At 38.4% G+C, this 26,318-nt stretch overlaps 1 protein-coding gene across 3 annotated transcripts in view; it reads left to right on the forward strand.

The window, feature by feature from the left end:
* MDN1 (midasin AAA ATPase 1) overlaps window positions 1–26,318 on the forward strand; it is a 93,956-nt gene that overhangs the window by 2,016 nt on the left and 65,622 nt on the right. For all 3 annotated transcript variants that reach the window (XR_005858499.2, XM_419835.8, XM_004940386.5), the window contains exons 2-23: window positions 2,503–2,729; window positions 3,324–3,548; window positions 6,613–6,720; window positions 6,804–6,999; window positions 8,908–9,120; window positions 9,639–9,770; window positions 10,215–10,318; window positions 11,981–12,095; window positions 13,404–13,597; window positions 14,175–14,256; window positions 16,020–16,115; window positions 17,976–18,088; window positions 18,651–18,799; window positions 18,891–18,951; window positions 19,497–19,708; window positions 20,657–20,760; window positions 21,747–21,891; window positions 22,762–22,858; window positions 23,737–23,850; window positions 24,497–24,644; window positions 24,830–24,940; window positions 25,749–25,900. Coding sequence is in view for 2 of the 3 variants with exons in the window: in XM_419835.8 (XP_419835.4) it covers window positions 2,503–2,729; window positions 3,324–3,548; window positions 6,613–6,720; window positions 6,804–6,999; window positions 8,908–9,120; window positions 9,639–9,770; window positions 10,215–10,318; window positions 11,981–12,095; window positions 13,404–13,597; window positions 14,175–14,256; window positions 16,020–16,115; window positions 17,976–18,088; window positions 18,651–18,799; window positions 18,891–18,951; window positions 19,497–19,708; window positions 20,657–20,760; window positions 21,747–21,891; window positions 22,762–22,858; window positions 23,737–23,850; window positions 24,497–24,644; window positions 24,830–24,940; window positions 25,749–25,900 (3,098 nt within the window). In the remaining variant the exon portion in view is untranslated. The remainder of the gene's footprint in view (window positions 1–2,502; window positions 2,730–3,323; window positions 3,549–6,612; window positions 6,721–6,803; window positions 7,000–8,907; window positions 9,121–9,638; window positions 9,771–10,214; window positions 10,319–11,980; window positions 12,096–13,403; window positions 13,598–14,174; window positions 14,257–16,019; window positions 16,116–17,975; window positions 18,089–18,650; window positions 18,800–18,890; window positions 18,952–19,496; window positions 19,709–20,656; window positions 20,761–21,746; window positions 21,892–22,761; window positions 22,859–23,736; window positions 23,851–24,496; window positions 24,645–24,829; window positions 24,941–25,748; window positions 25,901–26,318) is intronic.

Raw genomic sequence — 26,318 nt, forward strand, 5'->3', positions numbered from 1 at the left:
TGGGACAAAAAGATCTCTAAAACAGTTGTTTTTTTAAATGACTTTCTATTTCAGAGTAAAATTATACCTATATGCCACTGTACATTTCTGTACCATCTAGAAAAAATTCAGCTTTACAAAGTGTCAGAGTGTGCTTTGGATTCTGTGTGTTATTGGAGGCCTATTTGAATCCAGAATGTCTTCATGTGTAGTATTGCAAGTGCAGACTGTGTGCAAATAGACATACTTTTGGCTCCCTGTGATGGTGTAATATCAGTGGAGACGTTCATTACATGCAAAGAGTGAAACAGTTGTAGGAAGGGGACAGTACAAAAATATCCTTATTCCTTTATGTTCTTTACACGCCTCAGAGTTTTAAGCACTGCACAAATAGTGGAAGATAAAATTGAAAAGGCCTTTGAAAAAAAGGCCTTTATGGTTGTTTTCTTTATTTTATGGAACCATCTGTACGTCACATTCTATTCTACTATTTTAGCTGTGCATCATTTTGCCATTCTTTTTCCAATTTAAGAGTGAAAACTGTATTGATAATAGCTCCAACATTGTATTTATAGCCCTCTAATTTTAGGATTTGATGGCAAGATTTGCCTTTGTTCCTTTATTTTTTAGACTGATGTAAAAAAACGAGGTGACCTGTCCTGATTTTACCCAGTTACTCAGAAAAATGTCCTGATAATTAAGGCAGGCTACTATTTCCTAAAACATAGCTTCAGCTTTTTGATTGAAAGTTTAATTAGGATTACAAGATGCAGCATTTTAAGGGTGTGTAATAAGGATTTCTGTACTCCGTGGGCAATGAGTAACTGTGCAGTGTAGGTTGACGTACTGCCAATGGAGCAGTCAGGGGTCATCTTTAATTCCAGGGTTTGATCCTGGCTGTGCTTCTCCTTAGTGTCTGTTCTGTTAGCAATGCACAGTGCATGCATTTGTTGGATATTTGGTGGAAATGTTGTTTGCAGTGCTTTCTGGGCAGAGTTACCATCCTAAACTCAAGCACTAATACCAAACACTTGCAGATCAGCTGCCCTTTGCTACTGATTGAGAAAGTTGTGTATTTCATAAAGTTACCTTTCATTACAAATCCCCCGAAATGTTATGTTTTTTCCTTAACGTTTTTCATTTATACTGAAAGGCTCTGGAATCAAACATACAATTTGTAGAATGAGAATGTTGTCACTGTTTTTTTTTTTTTTTTTTTGCTTTCTTTCTTTTATTCTTTATATCACTTTTGCATATCCTAAGGGTACTATAGATGATGATTAAAAAAAATCACTTGCTCTCACAAAATTTCTAATTGATTTGGTGCACAGTAGTCAAATAACTAGAGAACGTTACCGAATGAGACTGATCCATTACACTTATTTGCTGCTTTATTGTTAATTGTTCCTTTTATTTGAAACTAAAAGCTCTGGTTAATGAATTAAGCAATCTGTTGTGCCTTGTTTGGGTAGCCAAAGACGTGTTTGATTAGGAAACAGAAGGTACTTGTTATTTACTTGTTACTGTTATTATTCCCTGTTTTCTTTCATGCTGAATGAGTGAAGGCTTGCAGCTTGAACAAGTACATACATGTGCTAAGAGGATGTCAACTGTGGTAAAACCTATGGAGATCACCTTTGGAAAGCAGCATTGAGAAGCTCTTGTAGCAATGAAATGATGCTGTCTGCATGCACAGCAACAGGTTTTACACAACTAACAAAAGTCCAGGACAGGCAGAAATTGACAGCACGTGTTGCTAAAATGAGGCTATCTAAATTGCATGTTGTTTCCATAGAAGTTCAGTAAGTGACTATTTTCTTTGGAAAGCTTCCCTGCCTCACTGATATTTACTGCTGTTTGACAGGAAAGATAAAATAGTGGTGGTATGAGTGTTTACTCAGTCAGTGCGGGAGGGGAGGATGGAAGGTCAAAGCTGAGAGCAAAACTGATGTAGCACAAAATTTTCCTAAGTCAAAGCACTATTATGTGCTAAACGTCACCAAAGTGGAATGGTGTTTGGATAATAGCATGAGGTCAAAGGCTAAAGAAACTTAACCTTAAATATACAAGAAACTGTGGTTCTTCAGTAACAAAGTTTGGAATATTGTATGTTTTGGTGTTTTATTTTTCCCTACAGTAGATCAGAATCTAATCTGTATATGTTCTAAAGCCTAACATTTACTTGGCATAAAGGAACATTTCTGTACAAGAGTAAGAAAAAATCTCAACTCCAACTTGCAGATGTATGCTTTTTGTCATTGTTCATCATAATGGCTTCTAATAGGAAAGTAACAACTTTTTTGAGAACTTGAATTTGTAATTTTTTATGATTTTTATTTAGTGTATTTTTTTTCATGACACTCATTTCCAGTCTTTTAAGTATGGAGAGCTGTATCAATTAAGTTCTTCCACTGGGTATTTTCTTGCTGTAAAGTTCAATATGAAACCTATACAAATAGTTCTGAAACTAAAAGTATATATAATTTCCCTTTTAATCAGTTCCTTCTTTCTTTTTCTCTCTAGACTTGGACTCAACAGGATCGACAGTGCATCCTTGATACTTTAGCTCTGTTATTACTGGATAAAGAATGCACTCTATTAATTGGCCGTCAGCTTCGTCCAGTCTTGCTGGACTTGTTGGAACGAAATGCAGTTGCCATTAAGGCTGGTGGCCAAATCAACCATGATCGGCATGAAAGGCTGTGTGTAGCGATGAGCAAGCTGGTTGCTGACCATCCTGATGTTTTGCCGTAAGTAACATAATGCCTCAGAGTGTGTGCTCACCACTATTCACTGGTGATGGGAGGTGCTGTTACAGTGCTTTGGCTTGTCTTTTCCAGTAACAAATGTCCCTTCAGTTGAAAGAATGACTTACAAAACACAAGTCTTAAGCAGTGTTTCTTTAAATTCAATTATGAGGTAACATCTAGCACGACTTTTGTCTTAGATCATTTGATCAGAAGGAAAGCAAAACAGTTGACTTATTCTGCTAACAACCGAAATGTCTATTGAATTTTAGATCTGTAGGCCAGTGGAATGGAAAGTCGTCTAACAGTTAGTACTACTTTTTCAGTAAACAAGAGAAATCAGAGACTTTACAACAGTTGCTGCTGTTTCCCCTTACTAATCAAATAATAATCTCTAATAAAGTGAAGCGTCTGTTGTAAGCTGATAGTTGAAGTGGTTATCTTTCCCAGGCATGGACAAAGTTAAATACAAGCCTCATTCACACTATGTCATCAGTTACTGTTTCTGGACCTCTGAATTAAAACATTAGTGAGTATTTTCATTTGCTCTGTCTTAGATATCTCTGTTCCATCTCTTTCTCTTTTTTCTTTACAAAGATTTGCTCTAAGATATTTTAAGAACACATCACCGGTCTTCCAGAGGCTTTTCCTGGAGAGCTCAGATGCAAACACAGTTCGATATGGGCGCAGACGAATGAAGTTACGGGACCTCATGGAAGCATCATATAGGTTTTTACAAAAGGAGCAATCAGTTTTCCGGGAATTATGGGACTGGAGCGTGTGTATTCCACTCCTAAGGAGTCATGACACTTTGGTCCGTTGGTAAGCTTAAAAATTTCAGTCTTTTCCATAGAAAAGACAGCTGTATCTTGAATTCAGAAAGTACAGGAACAAGACTGTTGTCAGATATAACTGCCAGGATGACATGCATTCAGCTCTTTAACATCTTTGTCAGTGACATAGATGATGGGACTGAGTGCACCCGCAGCATGTTTACTGATGATACCAAGTTGGTACAGCACAAGGATGGGATGCCATCCAGATCATAAACTTGAAAGGTGGGCCCTTGTGAAATGTAACAAGGTTCAATAAATCAAAGTGCGAGCTTTTGCACTTCGGTTGATGTAATCCCAGCTGTATATACAGTCCGGGAGAACTCCTTGAGAATAGTCCTGCTGAGAAGGACTTGTGGTTGTTGGTTGAAGAAAAGCTTAACATGAGCCAGCACTGTGCACTTTGTCACGGAGTTACCTAGATAGATCTGTGCCCGTGACAGGGGGGCAGTAGGCTTGTGGGCCCCCCTCCCCCCTGACTTCCCGAGAAAAAACGAAGCGGTGGCAACAATCTAAGAAGGAGAACTTATTTTACTAACTATGATGTTGGGATGCAAGATGACACGATACAATACAATCTAATTGGGAGTAAGGATAATAAACCAAATGAAATGAGGGAGAGAGAGCGAAAGAGCGATAGAGAGGGAGAGAGAGAGAGAGTGAGAGAGTTTCCGAAACTGAAAGCCTTACTTGATGAAGGCGCCCAGCTTGGAAAGCACACCCACTCCTCTCCCGGCAGCAAGCGAAAGTGAAGAAGCATCGCGCGCAACCAGATGACGTATCTTCTGTGATGTATCTTCCTTCTCTGACCGTGAGGTCCTCTGGGATACGTAGTTCTTCTCTTTTGTCCATGATGTTATGATGTGGAATACCAATAGTGAAGTTACAAAGCCAGGACACACTTGTGGCCCAGAAAGCCAGTGGTATCCTGGATTTTAACAGAGGAGGGGTGGCCAGCAGGGTGAGGAAGATGGTTGTCCCTCACTACTCTGTCCTCATGAAGCTCCAGCTGAAGTAGTGCATCCAAGTCTGGGGCTCCCAGAACAGGAAAGATGTGGAGCTTTTGGAGAGGGTCCAGAGGAGGGCCATGAAGATGATCCAAGGGCTGGATCAGGTCTACTATGAAGATAGGCTGAAGGAACTGGGCTTGTTCAGCCTGGATAAGAGAAGACTGCAGGAAGACCACGTTGCGGCCTTTCAATATTTAAAGGAAGTTTATAAACATGAGGAAAATCAACTTTTTACATGGGTAAATAGCAGTAGAACAAGGGGGAATGGTTTTTAAATAAAGGAAGGAAGATGTAGGTCAGATGTCAGTGGAAACTTTTTTACTGAGACAGTGGTGACGTGCTGGAATAGGTTGCCCAGAGAAGTTATGAATGCTCATTCCCCTGGAGGCGTTTAAGGCCAAGTTGAATGGGGTCCTTATCTAGTATTTAATCTTAACAGATGGCAACTCTGCCTGTGGCAGGGAGATTAGAACTTGATGATGCTTCAGGTCCCTTCCAACCCAAGCCATTCTACAATTCTATTATATTCTTGGAAATATGAGTAGAATTACTAATTAATTTGTTGACTGAAGTGGATTTACCTGCTGTTCAGGTAAAAGCAGTGGTATAATAAATGGAAAGTTGTTTATTACTTTTATGAAATGTGCTGGGACGTGTTATTTAACATCTTTGTAGGCGACGCAGACAGTGAGATTGAGTGCACCCTTGGCAAGTTTGCAGATGACACCAAGCTGAGTGGTGCAGTTGACACGCTAGAGAGAAGGGATGCCATCCAAAGGGACCTGGACAGGCTTTAAGAGGTGGGCCCATGCCAACCTCATGAAGTTCAACAAGGCCGATTGCAAGGCCCTGCACCTGAGCCAGAGCAATCCCCAAGCATAGATACAGGTTGAGCAGAGAATGGCTTGAGAGCAGCCCTTAGGAGAAGGATTTAGGACTGTTGGTTAATGAAAGATTCAACATGAACTGGCAATGTGCAGCCTGGAAGGCCAATTGTATCCTGTGTTGCATCAAGGGAAGCATGACCTTGGTCAAGGGAGGTGATTCTACCCTTCTGCTGTGCTCTCGTGGGATCCTACTTGGAGTACTGCATCCAGTTCTGGGGCCCCCAACTCGAGAAGGACATGGAGCTGTTGGAGAGGGTCCAGAGGACTGGAGTACCTCCCTTATGAGGACAGGCTGAGAGAGTTGGGGCTTTCCTGCCTGGAGAAGGCAAGGCTGCAGGGGGACCTTATGGCAGCCTTCCAGTACCTGGGGAGGGACTTTTTGTAAGGGTGTGTAGTGACAAGACAGGGGGAAACAGTTTTGAACTGGAAAAGGGTAGATTTAGATGTGATATTAGGAAGAAATTCCTTACTGTAAGGGTGATGAGACATTGGAACAGGTTGCGCAGTGAGGTTGTGGATGTCCCCTCCCTGAAGGCATTCAAGGCCAGGTTGGATGGAGCTTTGAGCAACCTGGTCTAGAGGGGGGAGCCCCTGCCAGTAGCAGGGTGTTGGAACTAGGTGGTCTTAAAGATCCCTTCCAACTCAAACCATTCTATGATTCTTTTGTTGTGAGGCAGCTTTATGTTATGAAGCCAAGATATAGGAGTTGTTGTATTCTTTAGCACTGAGTCTTGAGTTCAGTGTATTATGGTTATTTTAGAAATAGCATGAACTCGCAGATTTGAAAGGGTAATGGTGACCATTTGAATGGGAAATGAGGAAGAAATAGTTGGGCAGAGAAAATGTAGTTTTCGTTGTTTTATATGTTCACCTTCATTTGTTCAGGAAAGTCTCATCTTTTACTGTACTTCTGTTTTTTTCAGCATTTCAGAGGAGTGTTAGCTAGTTAATATGTTAATGATACATTATATAATGTCAGAATTTCTTTTCTCTGGAGAAATACATCAGAAAAAAAAATATAAAATGTTAAGCACAGCTTTAAAATAATTTCTACAGGGAAAGTTATCTTCATGTTTTTCCAAAATCAGTATTTTGTTGTCAAGCTAAATGTTTTACAACTGTATTTTGACATGTTTTGTCTAAATATAATTTTTAGGTACACTTCAAACTGTTTAGCTCTGGTTACGTGTATGAACGATGAACATAAATTGTCTTTCATGAAGAAGATCTTCAGTCCTGAGGAGCTGACACATTTCAGACTAAAGTAGGAACTTTTTCAATATTGAAGTAAGTTGATTTGTTGATGACTTTCAGTTGAATTAATATACATGGATGTGGATTTGACAGGCTGCTAGAAGAATCTCAGGTGCAGAATGTGGAACGAGCCCTTGTTTTGGCCAATCCAGACTCCGCATTTTGGCAAAAGGAGAAAGAAGTGCAATATAAACAAGGTCATATTGTATCGGGTGACCTGTCTGCAAATGTAGTAGCTGTTTGTGGTATTGTGCTGCCTAGACTAAAGCTTGTTTCTGAAGAACAGCAGGTATGTAACCCAATATTAAGTCTGTACCTTTTTTTTAACAATTTCTTCTGCTGCAAACTGACTTTATTCCTACTAAAAAGTCATTGGGATGCTATGGATAATTTGGGTATCTGGTTTTTGGTTTTTTTGTGTTTTTTTTTTTTAATGTATGCTGTAAGCTAGTGATACATAATATTAGAACTACAGGGAAGTTTCGCTGTGGACTGAAACAATGAAAGTATAATAAGGCTTCCAGTACCTGAAGCCCTTCTGATACCTAAAGGGGGGACTACAGAAAAGATGAGGAGAGACTTTTCATAAGAGCATGTAGCCACAGGTTGTGGGGAAATGGTTTTAAGCTGGAGGAGGGTAGATTTAGACTAGATATTAGGAAAAAATTCTTTACTGTCAAGGTGGTAAGATACAGGAGCAGGTTACCCAGCGAGGTTGTGGATACCCCCTCCCTGGTAGCATCCAAGGCCAGGCTGGATGTTGCTTTGAGCGACCTGATGTAGAGGGAGGTATCCGTACCTAAGCAGGGGCTTGGAACTAGCTGAACTTAAAGGTCTTTCCAATGCAAACCATTCTATGATTCTGTGATTCTAATAGTCCTGTCAATTTCACCTTCTTTGTAGCAGTTCTTAAGAACATGCTGTAAGAGAAGTAGTGCTTTGTGCTATACAGGGATATTATCGATAGCCTTTCTCTGAAGTTATGTCCTTAAAAGAAAACAAGGCTGCTCCTTACTCTTCTGGAAGGCAGGATTAAGGAATTAAGGAAGAACTTACTTTCTCCCTTTCACTTGAGTGTAAAGTGATGAAGAATGTAGTGTAGTGCTTTACAGTTTTAACAAAACCATCAAATGCAATAGTATGTTTGATTAAGTAGTGTTTCTTCTAACCTATTTTTTCTTGAGATGCTATTAATTTTGAACTGTTCAGGTTCTTTTTTGTAGCTGCAGTCAGTATTCTTGACTAGTTTTCTCATTAAGGCACAATTCTTGATTGTATTTGGCCTGAGTATTGTTGCTTAATTTTGTAACACATTTACAAATGAAGGACGAAGAGCTAAATGAAGACTGCTGATATCCAGAATTCCTTGAGTAGCAGAATGAGAGTTTTTTTTCCTCCCATTTTTTTCTTTTGCCCCTCTGCTTGTGTGATTTAATTTGGTATCTTTTGTGTGTATGTGTGTGTGTGTGTGTGTGTGTCTATCTATATATACATAGAATTGAGTATATGGTTTGAAATTCATTGCAGCAGGGAGAAACTTTTGGAGCAGAATACTAGTCTTTGTGCCATATACTGACATATTAGTGAGTGTAGAATGATTAAAATATTTGGAGAGCATCTGTCATTGATGAATTACCCTTCAATAAACTGTATCCATTGCAGTTTGAATGAAGCGAAAAATTCCTCTGAATTTAATTACCCAGCCCCCCATGCATTGTGTTCAATGACCTTGTACAGCAAGAGGCAAATACAGCACATCAGTTTTTATGTTCATACATAACCTGAGTCTAACTGCTATTTGATTTTTTTTTTTTAATTGGGATCCATTCTGATGACTTGATTTCATTTGTATTACAAATTGTATTTGATTGACATGAATATGATGATTGAATAGTTACTGTGTCTTCTGATAATTTAGTGTGAACTCCCTTTGGGAACAAATTGTACATATACTAAATTAAGTGTTTCACCTATAATAGTTTTTTGATGAAGTCTCTTTTAATATCTGTCATTAAATACAGTCTTCATAGTCCACAGCTCTAGGAAGTTTAATTTTAGTTGATGTGTGTTGACAGATCTGTAGGCTAAAATTTTCTGATAATCATACTTGCTTTCATAATCATCCTGTGTAGTAAAACCTATTAAAATAAAAAAAAAAAGCCATTTCAGTATAATAACTCAAATTTTGTTTTAACAGGAAAATATCACCAGCCGTTTTGTTTTGGTGGAATCTGCCTTCACAAATCTTCAAAACCTTGCTATTGCTGTAGCATTTCAAAGTCCTATTTTATTGGAAGGACCAATAGGATGTGGCAAAACTACTTTAATTGAATATTTAGCAGCTGTTACAGGAAGAACAAAACCTCCTCATATTTTGAAAGTCCAACTTGGGGATCAAACTGATAGCAAGGTAATTGATGATATTGTTTTGTGGTAGGATGAGCAGACATTATTTTTAAAGTACGGACTTGCTTTTATAATAAGATAATGTATAAATTTTTTGCTAAGACCTCACAACCTTCAGCTTCTTACAATATTGTTCTGGCTATTAATGAGAACAGTAGATTTGAAGAAAAATTCAGTTCAGCTTCCTTATTATTTAAATTCTGTACATAATTATGTGTCATCCATTCTATTTAAGTTATGTTTCGTCTGGGTTTTTCCTGTGTTTTCTGTCTTATGCTGTTGATTTTCTGCATTAGTTACTGTGGCACACCTATGTACTTAGACATCTAATTACCTAGTTCATTTGTGTTACTATGCTTCAGTTTGGAGGAGTGAAACCTTTTTTCTTGAAGTGTAATGATGGACCCATATTACTAGAATTAGCAGATAGTGTTATTTATATGCCAGTTTGGTCATTTTCACTTCAAATTATGAAGGCATGTAATGAATAGGTCTCTAATTTACCACTCGTTTCTGTCATAGACGCTGCTTGGTATGTATCGTTGTACAGATGTCCCAGGGGAGTTTGTTTGGCAGCCTGGAACCTTGACACAAGCTGTTACCAAGGGTCATTGGATACTTCTGGAGGATATTGATTACGCTCCTCTGGATGTGGTATGTAGGTTTTTGTTCACTATGAAGTGTTTGTCTTAAGGCTGTAGTAGTAATTTTTGGATTCCAGTCACTGTGAGTTCTGTGGCAATTCACTGAACATAATGCTTCTTCAACAGAGGTTAAAAAAACTAGCCTGGCTTTCTTCAAAGATAGTTACGCTGCAATTGTTGTCACTGCTTTAGAGCAATGATGACATTACCCCTGATTTCACTCTGAAGATTTGCAGTGACGCTGGTAATGAGCTGTGTCTCTTTTAAGTAGTGTTCCAATGTTTGTTTTGCTTAGAAGTGCAGTCTGCAGGAAAAGCTGTTGCTGACAATATATTGAGGCTCAGTGGATAAGCTGTAGCATTTCACATGTAAATTGAATGTCACTGGGTAGGATGCTTGTTAATGCTTCCCCACCCAAAAAAAGAAATACTTCATAGTTTATTTTCTTCTCTAGATCTCTGTCCTGATTCCTCTTTTGGAGAAAAGGGAGTTGCTAATTCCTGGTCGTGGTGACTGCTTGAAAGTAGCACCAGGATTCCAGTTTTTTGCAACCAGGAGGTAAGCACGTAACTTAAATGAGTTAATATGAATTCTCATATTTTTAAGTCAAAGACGGCAAGTTTAAACGTTGGTCTGAGTGTTCTAGCAATTTCCAACTATAAGGGGATAGAAGTTATGGAAGTTGTGAAAGGGACCTTTTCCGTTTTAAAGGAACGTTAAATTACTACTGAGTAGAGCCTGTCTTTGAACAGAAAAAAAACACTTCAAGTTAAAGGTACATAACTTTTGGAGGAAAAAAACCATTAAATCATTTCCCCACCCATAACAAAATACCACTCTTTGTAATTACTGTGTGAGGAATGTTTATGATTGATACTCAGAAGGTATCTTGTCTCTGTATGTTGCATATGGTGGGTTTAACTTAATGTCAGTCATCTTTGTGCAAGTTTCTCTAAAAAGATTTTACAGTAGAGGGGAAAAAAACAGTGATAAAAGAACAGGTGATTTGGAAAGCAGAGAAAGGCAAGGTGTGCATGACAGTACAATGATAAATGAAGGGTAAACAGAATCACAGAATGGCCTGGGTTGAAAAGAACCTTAAAGATCATCTAGTTTAAAGCCCCTTGCTATGTGCAGGGTCGCCAACCACTAGACCAGGCTGCCCGGAGCTGCATCCAGCCTGGCCTTGAATGCCTCCAGGGATGGGGCATCCACAACCTACTTGGGCAACCTCTTCCAGTGTGTCACCACCCTCTGTGTGAACAACTTTCTCCTAATATCTAGCCTAAATCTCCCCGTGTCAGTTTAAAACCATTCTCCCTTGTCCTATCACTTTCAACCCACATAAACAGTTGCACCCCCTCCTGTTTTTGTGTTCCCTTCAAGTACTGGAAGGTCACAATGAGGTCTCCCCAGAGCCTTCTCTTCTCCAAGCTAAACAAGCCCAGTTCCCTCAACCTTTCCTCATAGGAGAGGTACTCCAGCCCTCTGATCATCTTAGTGGCCCTCCTCTGGACCCGTTCCAAGAGCTCCACATCGTTCTTGTACTGGGGACCCCAGGTCTGGATGCAGTACTCCAGATGGGGCCTCACAGTGACCGAGTAGAGGGGGACAATCACCTCCCTCTCCCTGCTGGCCACCCCTTTTTTAATGCAGCCCGGAACACAGCTGGCCTTCTGGGCTGCAAGCACACACTGCTGGCTCATGCTCAGCTTCTCGTCCACCAAGACCCCTAAATACTTCTCCTCAGGGCTGCTCTCAAGGAGATCTTCCCCCAGTTTTTGTAAATACCTGGGATTGCTCCAGCCCAGTTTCAGCACCCTGCACTTGGCCTTGTTGAACCTCATTAGGTTTTCATGGGCCCACTTCTCCAGCCTGTCCAGGTGCCTCTGCATGGCTTCCCTTCCCTGCAGTGTGTCAACTGCACCGCTCAGCTTGGTGGTGTTTGCAAATTTGCTGGGGGTGCACTCGGTTTTATCATCTACGTTATTGATGAAGATGTTGAAGAGCACTGGTCCCAAGACCAGCCCTTGGGGGATGCCACTTGTGGCTTGTCTCCACCCAGACGTAGAGCCATTGATTACAATCCTTTGGCTGCCACCAAATAAAGGCATACATGTTATCCTGTAGCAGCTGTGTTTAATGTGTTCTCTGCACTGAAAATAATGAATTCTTCACTAAGATACAATATGTGCATTTCTTCATGTTACTTTTATTTAGAGTATTCAGTTGTGGTGGAGGTTGGTACAGACAGCAAAGCAGCCATGCTGCGCTTCTGGACAAGTATTGGACCAAAATACATATGGATAACATGAGCAAAATAGAACTCAAGGAGGTATGATGTGTTTTGCTCTATTGTGGCATGTGAAGATGTTTTAATTAAGGACAGTAGATGGTTTTCAGTAAAAAATTTGATCCTTACTTTTCTCTGCAAGTTCAGTAATGCATGCACCCTTATGACTTCAGAATTATGTCAATTTTGAAGTAAATGGTTACTTTGATAGGAAAATAAGAAGTTAATTGTATAAAGATTGTTGGAATTTTACACTGAATGGATCTAAGAATCAAATTACTTTGCCTTTTTGTAGCCCATGGAGATTTAAAAAAACAAGGGGGGAAGTAATGGAGCTTATTAGAATCCCAAGTCCTAAGTTTTGAGATGAAAAGTAGTTGCTAAGTTATCAACTACAAATGTCTGTTTCTAATAACATTTTTTGTTGAAGTTTCTAAGGAATTTTTTTGCTTAGTTTAGTCCATCTGCAAATTAATTGCCCAGGACTTATGTGAAGTAGAATTCTCTGAACAATTATTTTTGAGCTTAAAACATTGGAATTGTAAAAGAGCCTTACTGAAGTGAAAAGAGGGTGAGTTATCTCTAGCAGAAAATTTGAAAGAAACTTCTCCATTTTTTTTCATAATGGAAGAGTTTTTAAGTAGGATTCATCCATGGTCAGCAGCAAATACAGTTATGAGTGACCTTAAAATATCAGTGTGTTTTCCCATTTTGTCATTTATCAGCTAATTATTAACAATGGGGCAAGAGCAGCACCTTCTGCTGTCCTGGCCAGTCTTAGAAGCCTGTTTGACAGGGGAATATCAGTACTGGTTCCTGGCCTGTATCTGTGAAAAGCTTATTTGGGGAAGCAGCGATGCTTGCTGTTTGGCAAGCTTTAGCAGAGAGCTGAGCTGAAATGAAATTATAGAAGAAAACTGGGTCCCATGTTTATCTTAATCACGGCAGTAAATAGATAACTTGAGTGCTCAAAAAACGTTATAAAGTGGAACAGGAGAGAAGACCTTCTGTGACAAGTTTTAGAATTGTTTCTTTATTCTTTGAGTTTATAGATAGAGTGGAATGTACTTTCATTCCTTTTGTTGGTATTTGTGCAAAGGTGTTAAAAGAATTTCAGTAGAGTTGAGTTGACAGAATTCTCTTTTGGCATCCAAACTGACATCTTAAAAATCACAGTGACTTAAATTTGTTGAAGAAGAGAGATTACAAGTGATTGGTTTTGTGCAGCTGGCTGCCTTGAGTGTTGGTTCCTGTTGAACTGCATCCTCTTAAAATTTGCAAGGCTGATGGTTTCCTTCTGATGATAAAGATTTGCTTTTTTTCTTTTCTTCTTTCTTTTTCTGTTTACAGATTCTTCAAAGCAGATACCCCAACCTTGCTTTTGTAACTGATCACTTGCTAGACATTTTCATTCACCTTACAGGAGAGAAATATCAAGCATCAGAAAACACTGATTGTAGTTCCAGGCCCATATCAGAAGATGCATCAGAATCAAGACTGGAAAATAAGAAACCAAATCTGGAAGGACGAGAACTTTCTCTAAGGTTGTGTTTTCTTATGTATTCATTAGGAAGAAATTTTATCAGCTGTCTGTGGTGTTCAGGTGGCTTTATGTTTTTAAACTTCTTTTTTTCTTTTAATGTTGTTAGAAATTCAAATAATTAAACTGAAAATGGGAAGAGTCAGTTTTGAATTATAAAATTGTGTTTACTGTATTTTTAAAAAGAAAATCTCAATCTAAATTATTTCCTTTACCTTCCTATTATATTTAAAAAGATTCTGTTGTTGATAATGATCTGATATGTTGCAAAGTAGTTCTCAATACCTTTCTGGGTGAATAGCATGCTGGTTTTCATGCTTTCAATTTCATAATTAATCACAGTAATGCTTTCATGTAATATGTATTGTCTATTTCCAAGCAACCTTTTAGAAAGTAATGGTGTTTGTCTCTATGTGCTCATCTATTCCTTTAAATATAGCATCCTTTTTTGTATGTGGCTTCCTGTGTACAACTTAAATAATAACTAGGTGTGGAATTTCCAGATGACATAATGAACTAAGCTGAATGTGAGAAAAGATGCTGTGAATTTTGACTGTTACACTAAATTTTTTTCTTTTTAGAGACTTATTGAATTGGTGCAGCAGAATTGCTTACAACTTTGACAGTTCTTCCTCAACCACAGCCGTGAATATTTTTCAGGAGGTGCGGTAGGATTTAATCTGGAAATTGCTGTCCCAAATTGAGTCACAAATCTCAAAATATAGTTTGGGAATGTGAGACAGAAAGTTATATCTAAATATTCATATTTATTTATATTCCTCAAAAGCAATTGAACAGTGGTTGGAATGTTTGTTCTTCTGTGTGGTGGAAACTTTTCTTATTATCAGGAAAGCTCTTCGTGTTAAGGTGCTGAAAGCCAATCCAGACTTACTACGGCCATACAGAAAGTATGCTGCAATGGTTTCAAGTGGTGGGAGCTGGGATTGCAAGTGACTGAGGAAACTTTACTTTTCGTTTAAGCATTTGTTTCATTCACTTGTGTTGCACGTTGTGTATGTGTACAGCCAATAAGTATACAGATGTTAGGCTAGAGAGATTATCACGTTAGAAAGGGATAATCGGGGATGGATGGAAAGCTTACCCATGTCCTGGACTCACCAAAAAGACTCCCAGAGGAGTGATCTCCAGAAAGAGATCCTTCCTCAGTGGAAGTCAGCCCTTAAATGGGGCTCTAGGAGGGGTGGAGCCTGGCTCCACCCCCTCTGGTCACACAGGTGAATTGCCTTCACCTGTGCTCCTGCGGCTGACTCAGTGCTCGCCTCAGGTGGTCAATCAGAGGTTCAGGCTGTGATTTCAGCAGTTCCCATACAGTATGCAATAAGAGAAAGGCCCTAGGCTTAGCTGAGGGAGTATTTAAGGTACTAGATGTTCTCGATGTTTGCTACTTGTTGCTCAGGAGCTGTATTTACTCCCAAACCTTGCTGTAGATGTCTCAGAGAGAAAGTAAATGTAAAAAGTATTTATGATAAATGCTTCCAAACTTACAGTTAAAACATGAAATAAAGGATATAACAGCATAGATGCATTCACAACCAGATCTAGAAGCTGGATTTTTGAGAAGGAACATAATCTTCTCTTTTCTACAAAGACACTGCACTGCTTATCGCTTGATGTCACATCTGCCCAGTGGTGGGAACTTGTATCTAAAAACAGTGCTCAAAAATACTAAGGGTTGTTTCTTTATTTATGTTGGGATAGATTTACATGGCACGTAATAGCTGAAGTGCATTTCTAGGTCATATAAAAATAGCTTCTCTTTTTAAGGTGCCCCTCCTTTGTATTTATGCTCTGGAGATGTAAGATTTTACTCTTAGGTTCTTCACTGTTTAGTTAATGAGGGACTAGTATGTTGCTGCTGGTGAATAAATACATTTTAGGTAATGTGGATATTGAGGAGTACATCACTTGTTGATGTCCACGGGCAGACAAAGTCAGTATTTGGGTCTGTTCACAGAAGCAGTGGAACTCTGGTTCTTTGATGTTACAGCTGGTACTGAATCCATGACATGCACTGGCATAACGCACATCCATAGGGTGTGTGTTAGTTGCACAGTGTGTTAAGTGTTACTTGTCTGAATTTACTGAATACCAAGAGTGCTTACTGCCTCCACTTCCTCTCTCCCAGGTTAGTTCTGGCTGATGTGCTGTGTTCTGAGACAGTAGCCCAGCTCCGTGGTGTAGCTTCTTGGTCTTTCTGTTTCAATCTGAGCTGGATCCCAGAGATTAACTCTCAGCTCTGTTCTCAGTAGTCTTGTATTCTTCATGTAACTTAGTATCTGAGTCTCTCAGTAGAAGTAGATACTTAAAATTGTCTGGGTTGGATTCAGCCTCATATAAATTAAGATAGTGCTTCTCATATAATGTAAAACTTGTATTGAAAATTTGGTTTGTCTTCCTCTTCACAGGCATTGGACTGTTTCACAGCTATGCTGTCCAACCACGGAAGCAGACTGAAAATGGCAAAAGTTATTGGCAGTAAACTAAATATTTCCAAGAAGAAGGTATACTGAGCTATAATTAATTTGACATTTATCAGTATTAGTCTATAAATAGATTTTTTTTTTTTTAGTAATTAATTTAAATGTACTGTTCTAATGTTTTCCTTAAAAGTTATACCCATTTCTCTACCCTGCACACAGGAGACCGTTGTTCTTATTTCTTATTAGCTGTTTGGTTTTCAGCTGTTTTGTCTCTGAAAGTTTCAGTGAATCTGTTACAGAGCACATTGCAAATCACTTCATGCAAAAGGAGCTTGACACAGCAGCAAGAGTGCAGTTATGTAAGCATATAATACTATGTATAGGTTTTTGTGTTGCTTTTGTGTGTGGCTCCTTGTCAAGCCCCAGTCATTACAGTGAACTTCAGTTGCTTACATGAAGAGTCTAGAGAGAAACATGTTCTTCCTTACTACTTAATCTGTAATTATCAATTCCAAAGCTAGAGATACTCCTCTGTAAAGTAGTAGTGTGTGATGTTACAAGAATTAATCATGCAACACTCCTCCTTCCCCGTGGGAGGAAAGGGAGGGTGGGTAGGAGGAGGGAAGAAGCCCAATTGAGATAGGAGAAACTAATTTATTAAAAGGAATGTGACATAATACAGAATAATTAAGAGTAATAAATCAAAAGAAACCAGAAATAAAACCAGAGGGCAGTCAGTGTGAGTCTTTGTTGGCAGACCCTCCATGGCTTGCCTCCCAGAAAAGACGAGAGTTTGTCCCCAGTCATCCAGAACTGGAAATCATGTGGAGGCTCCTGGGAAGTGCAGTACAGCGCAGTGTATCTTCCTCATGGAGAGCGAGAAGTCATGTGAGGCTGCTAGAAATACAGCTTCAGTGCAGTGTGCTTCTGCACCTGGTTAACTTGTCATACGATGCCATGATATGGAATACTGATAAAACCAGGACAGTACCCACCCTTTATTCCATATCGGTACATCATGCTTAAATTGTACAACACAAATATATACACATACAAATAATAACAACGATAATTAGCATTATATGTGTATATACATATGACTGCTTTGTCAGCTATTTTCATAGAATCACAGAATGGCCTGGGTTGAAAAGGACCACAATGACCACTGAGTTTCAACCCCCCTGCTATGTGCAGGGTTACCAACCACCAGACCAGGCTGCCAGAACCACATCCAGCCTGGCCTTAAATGCCTCCAGGGATGGGACATCCACAACCTCCTAGGGCAACCAGTTCCAGTGTGTCACCACCCTCTGTGTGGAAAAACTTGCTCCTAATATCCAACCTGAACTTCCCCTGTTTGAGTTTAAGACCATTCCCCCTTGTCCTATCAGTGTCCACCCTCATAAACAGCCGTGTATTTCTGACCATACAAGTTTGATTGTGAAGAAAATTCTCTCTTTTGTTACTTCAACATGGAAAAACTTTCCAGCTGGGGGGGACAGATGGATCCCTAAAACTCCTCTGTTTGTGCTTTCCTTCCATTGTTTGATAACAGGGATGTGTTGTCCTAACCATTCTTGGTTAGAAAGCGGTATTCCTTGTGGTTTATGTTTATTTTTTTTTTTATCTTGAGGGAGTTTATTTTTTATTTGTTAAGATAATTGTCCTCAGCTTAAAGTTTGTGAGTTGAGCTACCATAGTAAACAGAGTAGCATAATGGCATAGAACTCATTGCCAAGTTATTAAATGGAGAGGTGTTGTTGACACAGTAGATAATATCCTTCAGGATTTTAGGTGGTGAATATCTAATAATCCATAAAATATTAAAAAAGCTAAGGAAAAAAATTATTTGCACATTAATACTGGTAGTGTGGCAAGGGTGTTCTCAACATTATGTTGCAGGCAACGTTGCTATTGGAAATCTTGATGCTCTCTTCACAGGTAGAGTTCTTTTGTGAACTCTTCAAACCAGAAATTTTAGTACAGGAGCAAGAAGTTTCTGTGGGAAGAGTGCATCTCATGAAGAAACAGACCTTGGCTCTTACTGTAAAAAGGTAGAATATCTTGCAGTTTTCATTTGAATTGTGACAACTTGTGTTGGAATAGAATATATTGCAAGTCGCAACATTAAAAAATGCAAATCAAATGATCTCACTCAAATGGAAGAAATGTGACAAGATTTCTCTTGTAATCTGAGTTTTACTTTGTGCATCTTTGAGGCTGTCTGTGTTGTAATTCTGGCTGCCAAAGCATGGGAATTTTCAGATTCTTTCATACAAGAGTTTCTTCAAAGCTTTTTTGGATCTGTGGTTGTTGTAGTAAGATTTTGATGACTCTTTATTTGTGAAGGGAGACCTTTGTAGTACATGACAGTAACTCCACTGGCCTGGGACATTGTCTTTGTGAACCCTGAATTTTTAGGTTGTATGTTTAGGAAAGTAAGTATCTTATGTAATGCTTATCAGGATATCTTGGAATTAATGTTTTCCAAACCTCTTTTCTAAATCAATAATAATAATCCTGAATTCAACTGTTCCTCTAAAAAATAAGATAGGTAAAATTGAAATGAGTTCCTGGATAAGTCTTGGCTTTGAATAGCTTCCTTTATTTTTTCAGAACAAAGCAAACTTTTGCTGCCACCCGACCATCAGCAGTACTGATTGAGCAGCTTGCAGTTTGTGTTGTCAAAGGAGAGCCTGTGCTCTTGGTTGGTGAAACAGGAACTGGTAAAACCTCAACTGTTCAGTACCTTGCTCACATTACAGGTAAATGCAATGTGGACACCAACTTGTGCAAAAGTTATTTAAGAAACAAAACACAGAAACAAGTTGATATGCTTTCTGTTTCTTTTCTAAGGACACCATCTGAGGGTTATCAACATGAACCAACAAAGTGACACCGCAGATCTGCTAGGGGGGTGAGTTATTGATTACAGTTGGGTTTGTTTTGCACAACAAATTGGCAGTATAAGAACCACCTTCTAGTGCAAGTATTGTTGTGTTGTCAAAGGATTGTTTCAGATGCAGACCAGTTTCATAGTTTCCTAAGATATTTATAATACTTGTTGGCATGCAGAACCCTTGCTTTCTTTGCTGTAGAACACAAGCACTTTAACTGAAATGTATGTGATGAAGTAATTTAAAAGCAGAACCCAAGGTTGCTTTAAAAATATCTAAACTATTCGGTATAAATCTGATAAAATATGCACTAGGCATATTAATAGTGGCACAACTGTTTTACTTACTGGTGCTGTTTTGTCTTTTTAAAATTGAATGTATAAGGTGGCTTAAATAAGTGCTGTTTTTCTTCAGTCATTATTTCAGTGGAAAATAAAACTTTGGAAACCTGGGTTCTTCAATGCATAATGTTGTTACAGTGAGTGCTTTTGTTAGTATGTGCTTGTTTGTCATAGTCATAAAGAAGCAGGAGCTAACAAATAATTACTCTTTTCCTTCTTTTTAGTTATAAGCCTGTGGATAACAAGTTGATCTGGCTACCTCTGCGAGAGTCTTTTGAAGAACTCTTCTACCAAACGTTTTCTAGAAAGAAAAATCAGACATTCCTGGGCCATATTCAGACCTGCTACAGGCAGAAACGTTGGCATGATCTGCTAAAACTAATGCAACATATTCACAAATCTGCTATTAATAAGGAGGCAAAAGAAAGTGCATCCGGTGAGAATTCAGGCTGATTGAATGCAGATCATCAGTGGTGAAGTTTTTGTTAAATGATTGTCTCTTTATTCTGTCCTTTCTTCTGGTTTTGAAAAGCACAATCTCTTGTCTATAGCAAAATATGCCAAGTACTGCTAGAATAGTCTTTTTTCCCTGACTGATCACTGCTGTCTGCTATGTCTAACAGTGAAGATTGGCTTGTGTGAACCATGGTGCTCTTGACATTTGTTCTCTGCTCAGTGTGCTTCTTGTTTGCTATGTTGGTGAACAGTCCTAGCTGTTTATGTGTCATTCTGACAAATGGATGCATTCATGCTTTCTCTCAGACCTGGAGTCTTACTAAGTCTCAACAAGTATCACCTATTTTAAAGCAGAAAAAGCTTTTAGTAATGACTTTAAAAGCTTTCTAGGAACTTGTTGATAACTTGATTTCACTTCCTATTATGTGGACTTGACAAGAGCTTTACTTTGATTTACTGTTGTTGTCTATGAATAACATTTTTTTCCCTCTTTTATACGTTGCAACCAATTTGGGGCAGAGCCAGTACTGATAGTTGCTTTGCATGAAGTGGTTTCTGGTCCTAGATCTAGTGAGTGAGATTGTAGCTTTCTTTCAGAATGGGCCAAATGAAATTACTTATGAACCTCTTCTCCCCCTTTCTTTTACCTGATTCTTTTGAATATACAGATATAAAATCAAATGTACACAACTATCAGAAAAGATGAGAATGTAAGGTCTACTGTGTTTGAATCAGCTTGATAGCATGATAGGTGTGGATGTGGCATTAGAATTCAGTGATGGGACATAGTACATCAGGCTTGTGGTTGGACTTGGTGATCTTTAAGGTCATTTCTAACCTAAATGATTCAGTAATTCTATAAAATACTGCCTTTAAAAACTTTTGTCCTATTCTATTGCTACAACCACAAATTCTGTTTTCCTTACAGGCTCACCATTGAAGGAAAAGTGGGAGGCATTTGGTCTTAAACTGAATCATGCTCATCAACAGATGAAGATGACGGAAAATGCACTTCTCTTTGCTTTTGTAGAGGTATTTTAGAGTTTTACATTTTGATGCTGGGAAAAATGAGGAGGACCGTTTGTAAAACGCTGTGATCAATATTATATAAATAACTTCCTGGCAGGAATCTTAATGTGGAGTAGAATCTGTTTCACAACAACTATGTGGAACAGGGTGATCTACTTCAGGGGGCTGGTGTTTATACAGAGGGAGGAGAAAGTGTTTGCTTTTAGCACGTTAATTTAATGCTGTGTTACAAGGATTAGGACTGTATGATAAAAGGGTATTGACAGTATGGTGTATCATCTTTTCATAATCTTTTGATAAGATTACAGAATACATCTTTACCAATCTCCAGTAGGATATCCTCATGCATAGGGGTTCCAATGAAGTATTTAGTAAGAAGAATGTGTACTGTGTATGTATCTGGAAGTAATTTGTGTAAGGTTTCAAACCTGCAGTATTACAGTCTAATGACACTATGTGTGATAGGGGGAACTATAATGTTTTATGTATAGCTGTACTTTGTCATCCTATTAGTCTGAGTATGCTTTCAAATTTTATAAAATGACCAGTTCTCTTCATGAAAAGGACTATATAAATAGATGAGGAATGTTTGAATGAGTATAGTTTTATTCAGTAAACTCTTGTTCACTGAGAAATGTAATGCTGCTTTTGTCATTGTTTGGATTTCTTTAGATGAACCATCTTAGGAGTGTTGTCAGTGGAGCTTTTGCACCACAGTGATGAGTGTTGCTGACAGGCAACACTGTGTAAACAAGAGAGCTTAGTTCTGTTATAAAGGAGCAGATCTAAATGGTGAAAATTGTCTGACTTTTATGACTTAGAAAATAATTGCTGTTGTTGAGGGAGAGTAGTAAAACCGCAATGGCTGTAAAAAGATCTGGGACTGCCTTTTTGTTTAATGAACCCATAGACTAAAGTACAACTATGTCCTATATGCAGGTGATATATCACTGCTGGTGATGTGAGTAATAGATTGATCTTATTTTTAGGGTACTCTGGCACAAGCAGTAAAAAAAGGAGAGTGGATTTTATTGGATGAGATTAACTTGGCTGCAGCAGAGACTTTAGAGTGTCTGAGTGGTTTATTGGAAGGATCATCTGGGTCGCTGGTGTTACTAGACAGAGGAGACACAGGTACTGTTTCTGTGCTTTATGCTGTTTTTTTTTTTCTGTCCAATCTGTTGAATTCCCAATCCTACATAAATAACGAACATCTACCTTTATAGTGAATCTGTGCAGAGGAGAATGTGTTCTTCCTGTACTTCACATTTGTATGCAAGAAGTGGGAGTTTAATTCACTGCATCTCAGGAGACTTCAGATAACATATTGTTTTTGCTTTTGTCTGTTTGGACTCTACAAGAAATAGGACTCTAGTGCTTACAGTAAGCATTACTGTCTCTGAAGAGTATTCAATGGTGTCATTTTTCTTTTTTTTTCAGAAAGCTATGCTAGAAAATGATGCAAAGTCACTAACCATCTCTCTTGTGCAGACCACACTCCAGCCATTTACGAAGCAACAGCCACTTTGGAAGACAAAAATCCTCACCCCTGTCTTCCTCTGGCTCCATTTCATATTGTTTGACATGATGTGTTTTTAGTAGAGTGTGCCTTTGACCTACTTGGGTCACAGCTAGACCCAGTGCAGATCTAGAGGTGAACAGTACAACTGCTGAATATTATTTTCCAGGCTTACAGCTGGAGACAAATGTTGTGTGAGCTCCCCAGGCTGTGTTTTCTTCCTGGCTGAGGGAAACATTTCCCATTGTTACGGAAGAGACAGAAGGAGTTTCTCAGAAGATTTCATTTTCCTATGACTGTTGTGTAAAGATGTGGGGATACTTCTACTAAATGATATGGGGTTATTCTCTGAAGACTTATCACTCTGGCATTTGAAGAAGATGTAGCAGTAGAAAACCGGCTTAGATGAAATCTACCTTATTTAATATAATAGGTATCCCGGGTTTAGCACTAACCCTGGGTTTCATGTTTCTGTTCTTCTTTAGAGCCTCTAGTACGTCACCCTGAGTTTCGCTTGTTTGCGTGCATGAATCCGGCTACGGATGTTGGAAAACGAAATCTTCCTCCAGGAATACGAAACAGGTAGGAAAAAGAAGAACTCTCTAACAAAGTTCTTAAACTTCGATAAAGACAACGAGTTTTAACTGTCTTTGTGAATTGATTCAGCAAGGAATGCCTTATTGGAGGCCTGAGAATGAAAGTGTGAGCTCTAGCTTCATGTGGCAGATGACTTCCACATCACAATGAGGGTTTTTGTATGAGGTAGTGTCAGGAAAATACTTCTGTAAAGTTGCCAAGGATTAACAGGGGGTCTAGCAATAATGGAGAGTGCTGTCGCTGGGAATGAGGTAATAATAATTCTTTACAATTAAATTGTCAATGCCTAAAGAGTGCTATTACAGCGTATGTTCCTAGTGGGGGGTTATAAAGGCTTTATGCCTTCTTACTCTTGGTAACTCAGAACTGTTGATGATCCATGCAAAAAGCTGTATATTCAGACTTCTTCACTCAGAAGAAAGATGGGCTACATGTTAGAGCAGGTATGTATTTGAAACATTGGGATTTGGGCTATGACCAGGAAAATTGGAGACGTGGCGAATTCATTCCTTAATAATGCCTGCTCCTGAGTGTATGGATCTTTTTGTATTTGATGTAGTTTCTCCAATAGCTGCACATGTAGCCCTTAAACAGATTCATAAAGATTGTGTAAAAGTGTATATATGCACTTACTGTGTGTAAATAGTCATTTGCAGATATTATTGATATACTGTTACCAGCTCCCTGATGTTAATAGTGAGAGGGGAGAGGAAGAGTGTGACACAGAAGAAAGAATATTTCAGTTTCAGCGTAACTCATTAAGTTTAAATGAATTCATATTTGCAGTTCTCAGAAATGAAATTTTGTGTTTTTTCTATTATTGTCAGATGTCTAAATGTTATGAATTGTTTCTACTCATGCAGGTTTACAGAACTTTACGTAGAAGAACTGAGAAACGAAGGAGATTTGCAGATTCTTATAATGGATTACCTGAGAGGCTTGAATGTGAGCAAAAATACAGTACAAGGGATTGTGAAGTGAGTTGTTTGTAATTTCTTGGAATCTTTGCTAAAATAAGGCACAAAAAGGAAACATACAACTAATCTGTGGTTAGAATGTTTTGGGAAACAGTTATGCTCCATACGCAGCAGTTGCCACAGCCGTAGGAAACAGAATTTGGTAGATATAACTTTCTTAATTCTGTACTCATGGGAAGGAGACTCACTTTTTCTTACTAACAAATATATTCTTGGTAACATCAGTTAAAAAAGCACTCTTGTTGGAACCCTTTTTCCCATCTTAGTGATGAAAATGGTTTGTTTCCATAGGTCATACCAGTGAAAACCTTGTGTTTAAAACAAGTAACCTTTCTTTCCTGTATAATAAAGCATGTAATCTCGTTCTACTAACCTGAAGAACTGTTAAATGCTTAATATACTAGTTTAAACTTATTCTCTTTGTACCAAGCTCTCAAAAAAATGATTCTGAAATACTGTGTTGCTTTGTTTCACTGGCTATACAGATGGCAGAGTTTGGCATGGCTTTCTCAGCTTACAGCTTCTGAAAAAACCTGACAGTTGAAGATAAGCTTCAGTGTTTGTACTTTAATTCCTTAGAGGAACGCTCTGATCAGAAACAACACTGTATAATTGGAGCTGCTTTCACCCTTCATTTTTTTTGCAGCTTTTACTTAGCTGTGAGAAAGGAAGCCGAAACGAAGCTGGTAGATGGAACTGGCCACAGACCTCATTACAGTCTCCGTACGCTTTGCAGGGCATTGAGATTTGCAGCATCTAATCCATGCAGCAGCATACAACGCTCACTGTACGAGGTGATTACCTGCATTGAGGTTTATTTCAGTTTGTGTATTCACTGCAGAGTCTGTTTGGGTAAAGGAAAATCCACTCTTCTGGGTGCAGTGTTGAAGACAAATGATTCTTTAATTCTGATGTGTTCTGTTTGTTTTTTCTCCTAGTGGTTTTTCACTTAATTGCTGACAATAACTTTTCTTCTTAGGGCTTCTGTTTGAGCTTTCTGACCCAGCTTGACAGAGTTTCTCACCCAGTTGTTCAAAAGCTAATATGCCAGCATATAGTCTCTGGCAACATCAAAAGCCTTCTCAGGCAGGTATGTAAAAATCCTACTTTAAGCTGGTGAGTAATCAGAGTAGAATTTATTTTGCATTACTTTCTCTGCCTGTTTTTCTCCTACGTTTCCTACACACAGTTGTGCAGTCATGTTTTTTTTGTGTGTACAAAAAACCTAAAACTTTTTTAAGATTCAATTCCTTATTAATTTTTGTTTCTGTACGAAATACCTGTATGTTAGATGGTTTATTTGTAAATACAAAGAATATGGAAGACTGGATGATTATAGTATTGTGGATTGTAGGCAGCTTAATATAGTGACTCCAGTAGTAAAACTTTACAGGCTTTTGAGGAACTTTCACAGATTTTTTTGTTTTTAGATCCTAAGCAAGCATCTTTGCTTTTTCTCTAATGAGAAAAGAAAAATCTCATTAATTCAGGGAGCCCAGGATGAGCTTGTGTAGCTGAATGGACAGCTGGGATAGGAGAAACCAGTTGTAAGACGAACATATTTGTTTAAGAATAAAAATCTTCATGTCAAAAAATATGAATATAAAAAGCTAAAAGCCAGTTTGCCATTTGAAAGTATATTTCAAAATTCAGTGCTAAGAGAATGTCTTTAGAAACTTTTATCTTTGTGATGCAAAGGTTCCTGCTTCATGACCTTGAAATAATGTGCTCAGACTTTTCATTCTTTGGCAAGGGGATGGTTCTTATTGCAGGAATGCTCAGGGAGCAATTTAAAATGACTTATTTTAGAACACGTTACAGAGGTATAACAGTAGCTGTCTTCATTAACAAATTAAAACTCGTTTTTATAATCCTTTACTTCTGTCATGTCTCCTCAGCAAATACCAAAACCCCAAGGAGGGAGATTTATACTTATAGAAGGATACTGGATTTCTGCTGGGGATAAAGAACCTACAGTAGATGAGACTTACGTGCTAACCCCTTCAGTTAAGCTTAATCTGAAAGATATTGTCAGAGTTGTGTCTGCAGGGTATGTCTGCTTTTTTTTTTTTTTCTGTTAGTAAACTATGTTAAAGTTGCTTATTTATTGTGTCCATCTAGTCTACATTGTTTAGCATGAGAAATATCTAGTTTACTTCTATTTTATAGTGAACTTTTCCTTGTACAGTGACTCGAGTTTATATTTCTTTCTCTTCTGAAACCTTCTTACTGCTATACTGAATTTTATTTCAGTGATCATCTAGAAATTTTGCAGTTAGAGTAGCCAGCATATTTCACCCTTTTATATTGTAACTTCACAGCTAGCAGTTAGTATTTGTGGGTAAAGTTCTTCATGTCAGCCCTTTAGTGTATCATCTTGAATTCAAGATTAGTTAAATAATGATGTTTCGGTAATAAGGATCTGTGGAAGATTCAAATAATGCTGGTATCTTGTATATGAGGAAGAT

Source organism: Gallus gallus, chromosome 3 (assembly GCF_016699485.2).
Source record: "Gallus gallus isolate bGalGal1 chromosome 3, bGalGal1.mat.broiler.GRCg7b, whole genome shotgun sequence".
Lineage (NCBI taxonomy): Eukaryota > Metazoa > Chordata > Aves > Galliformes > Phasianidae > Gallus > Gallus gallus.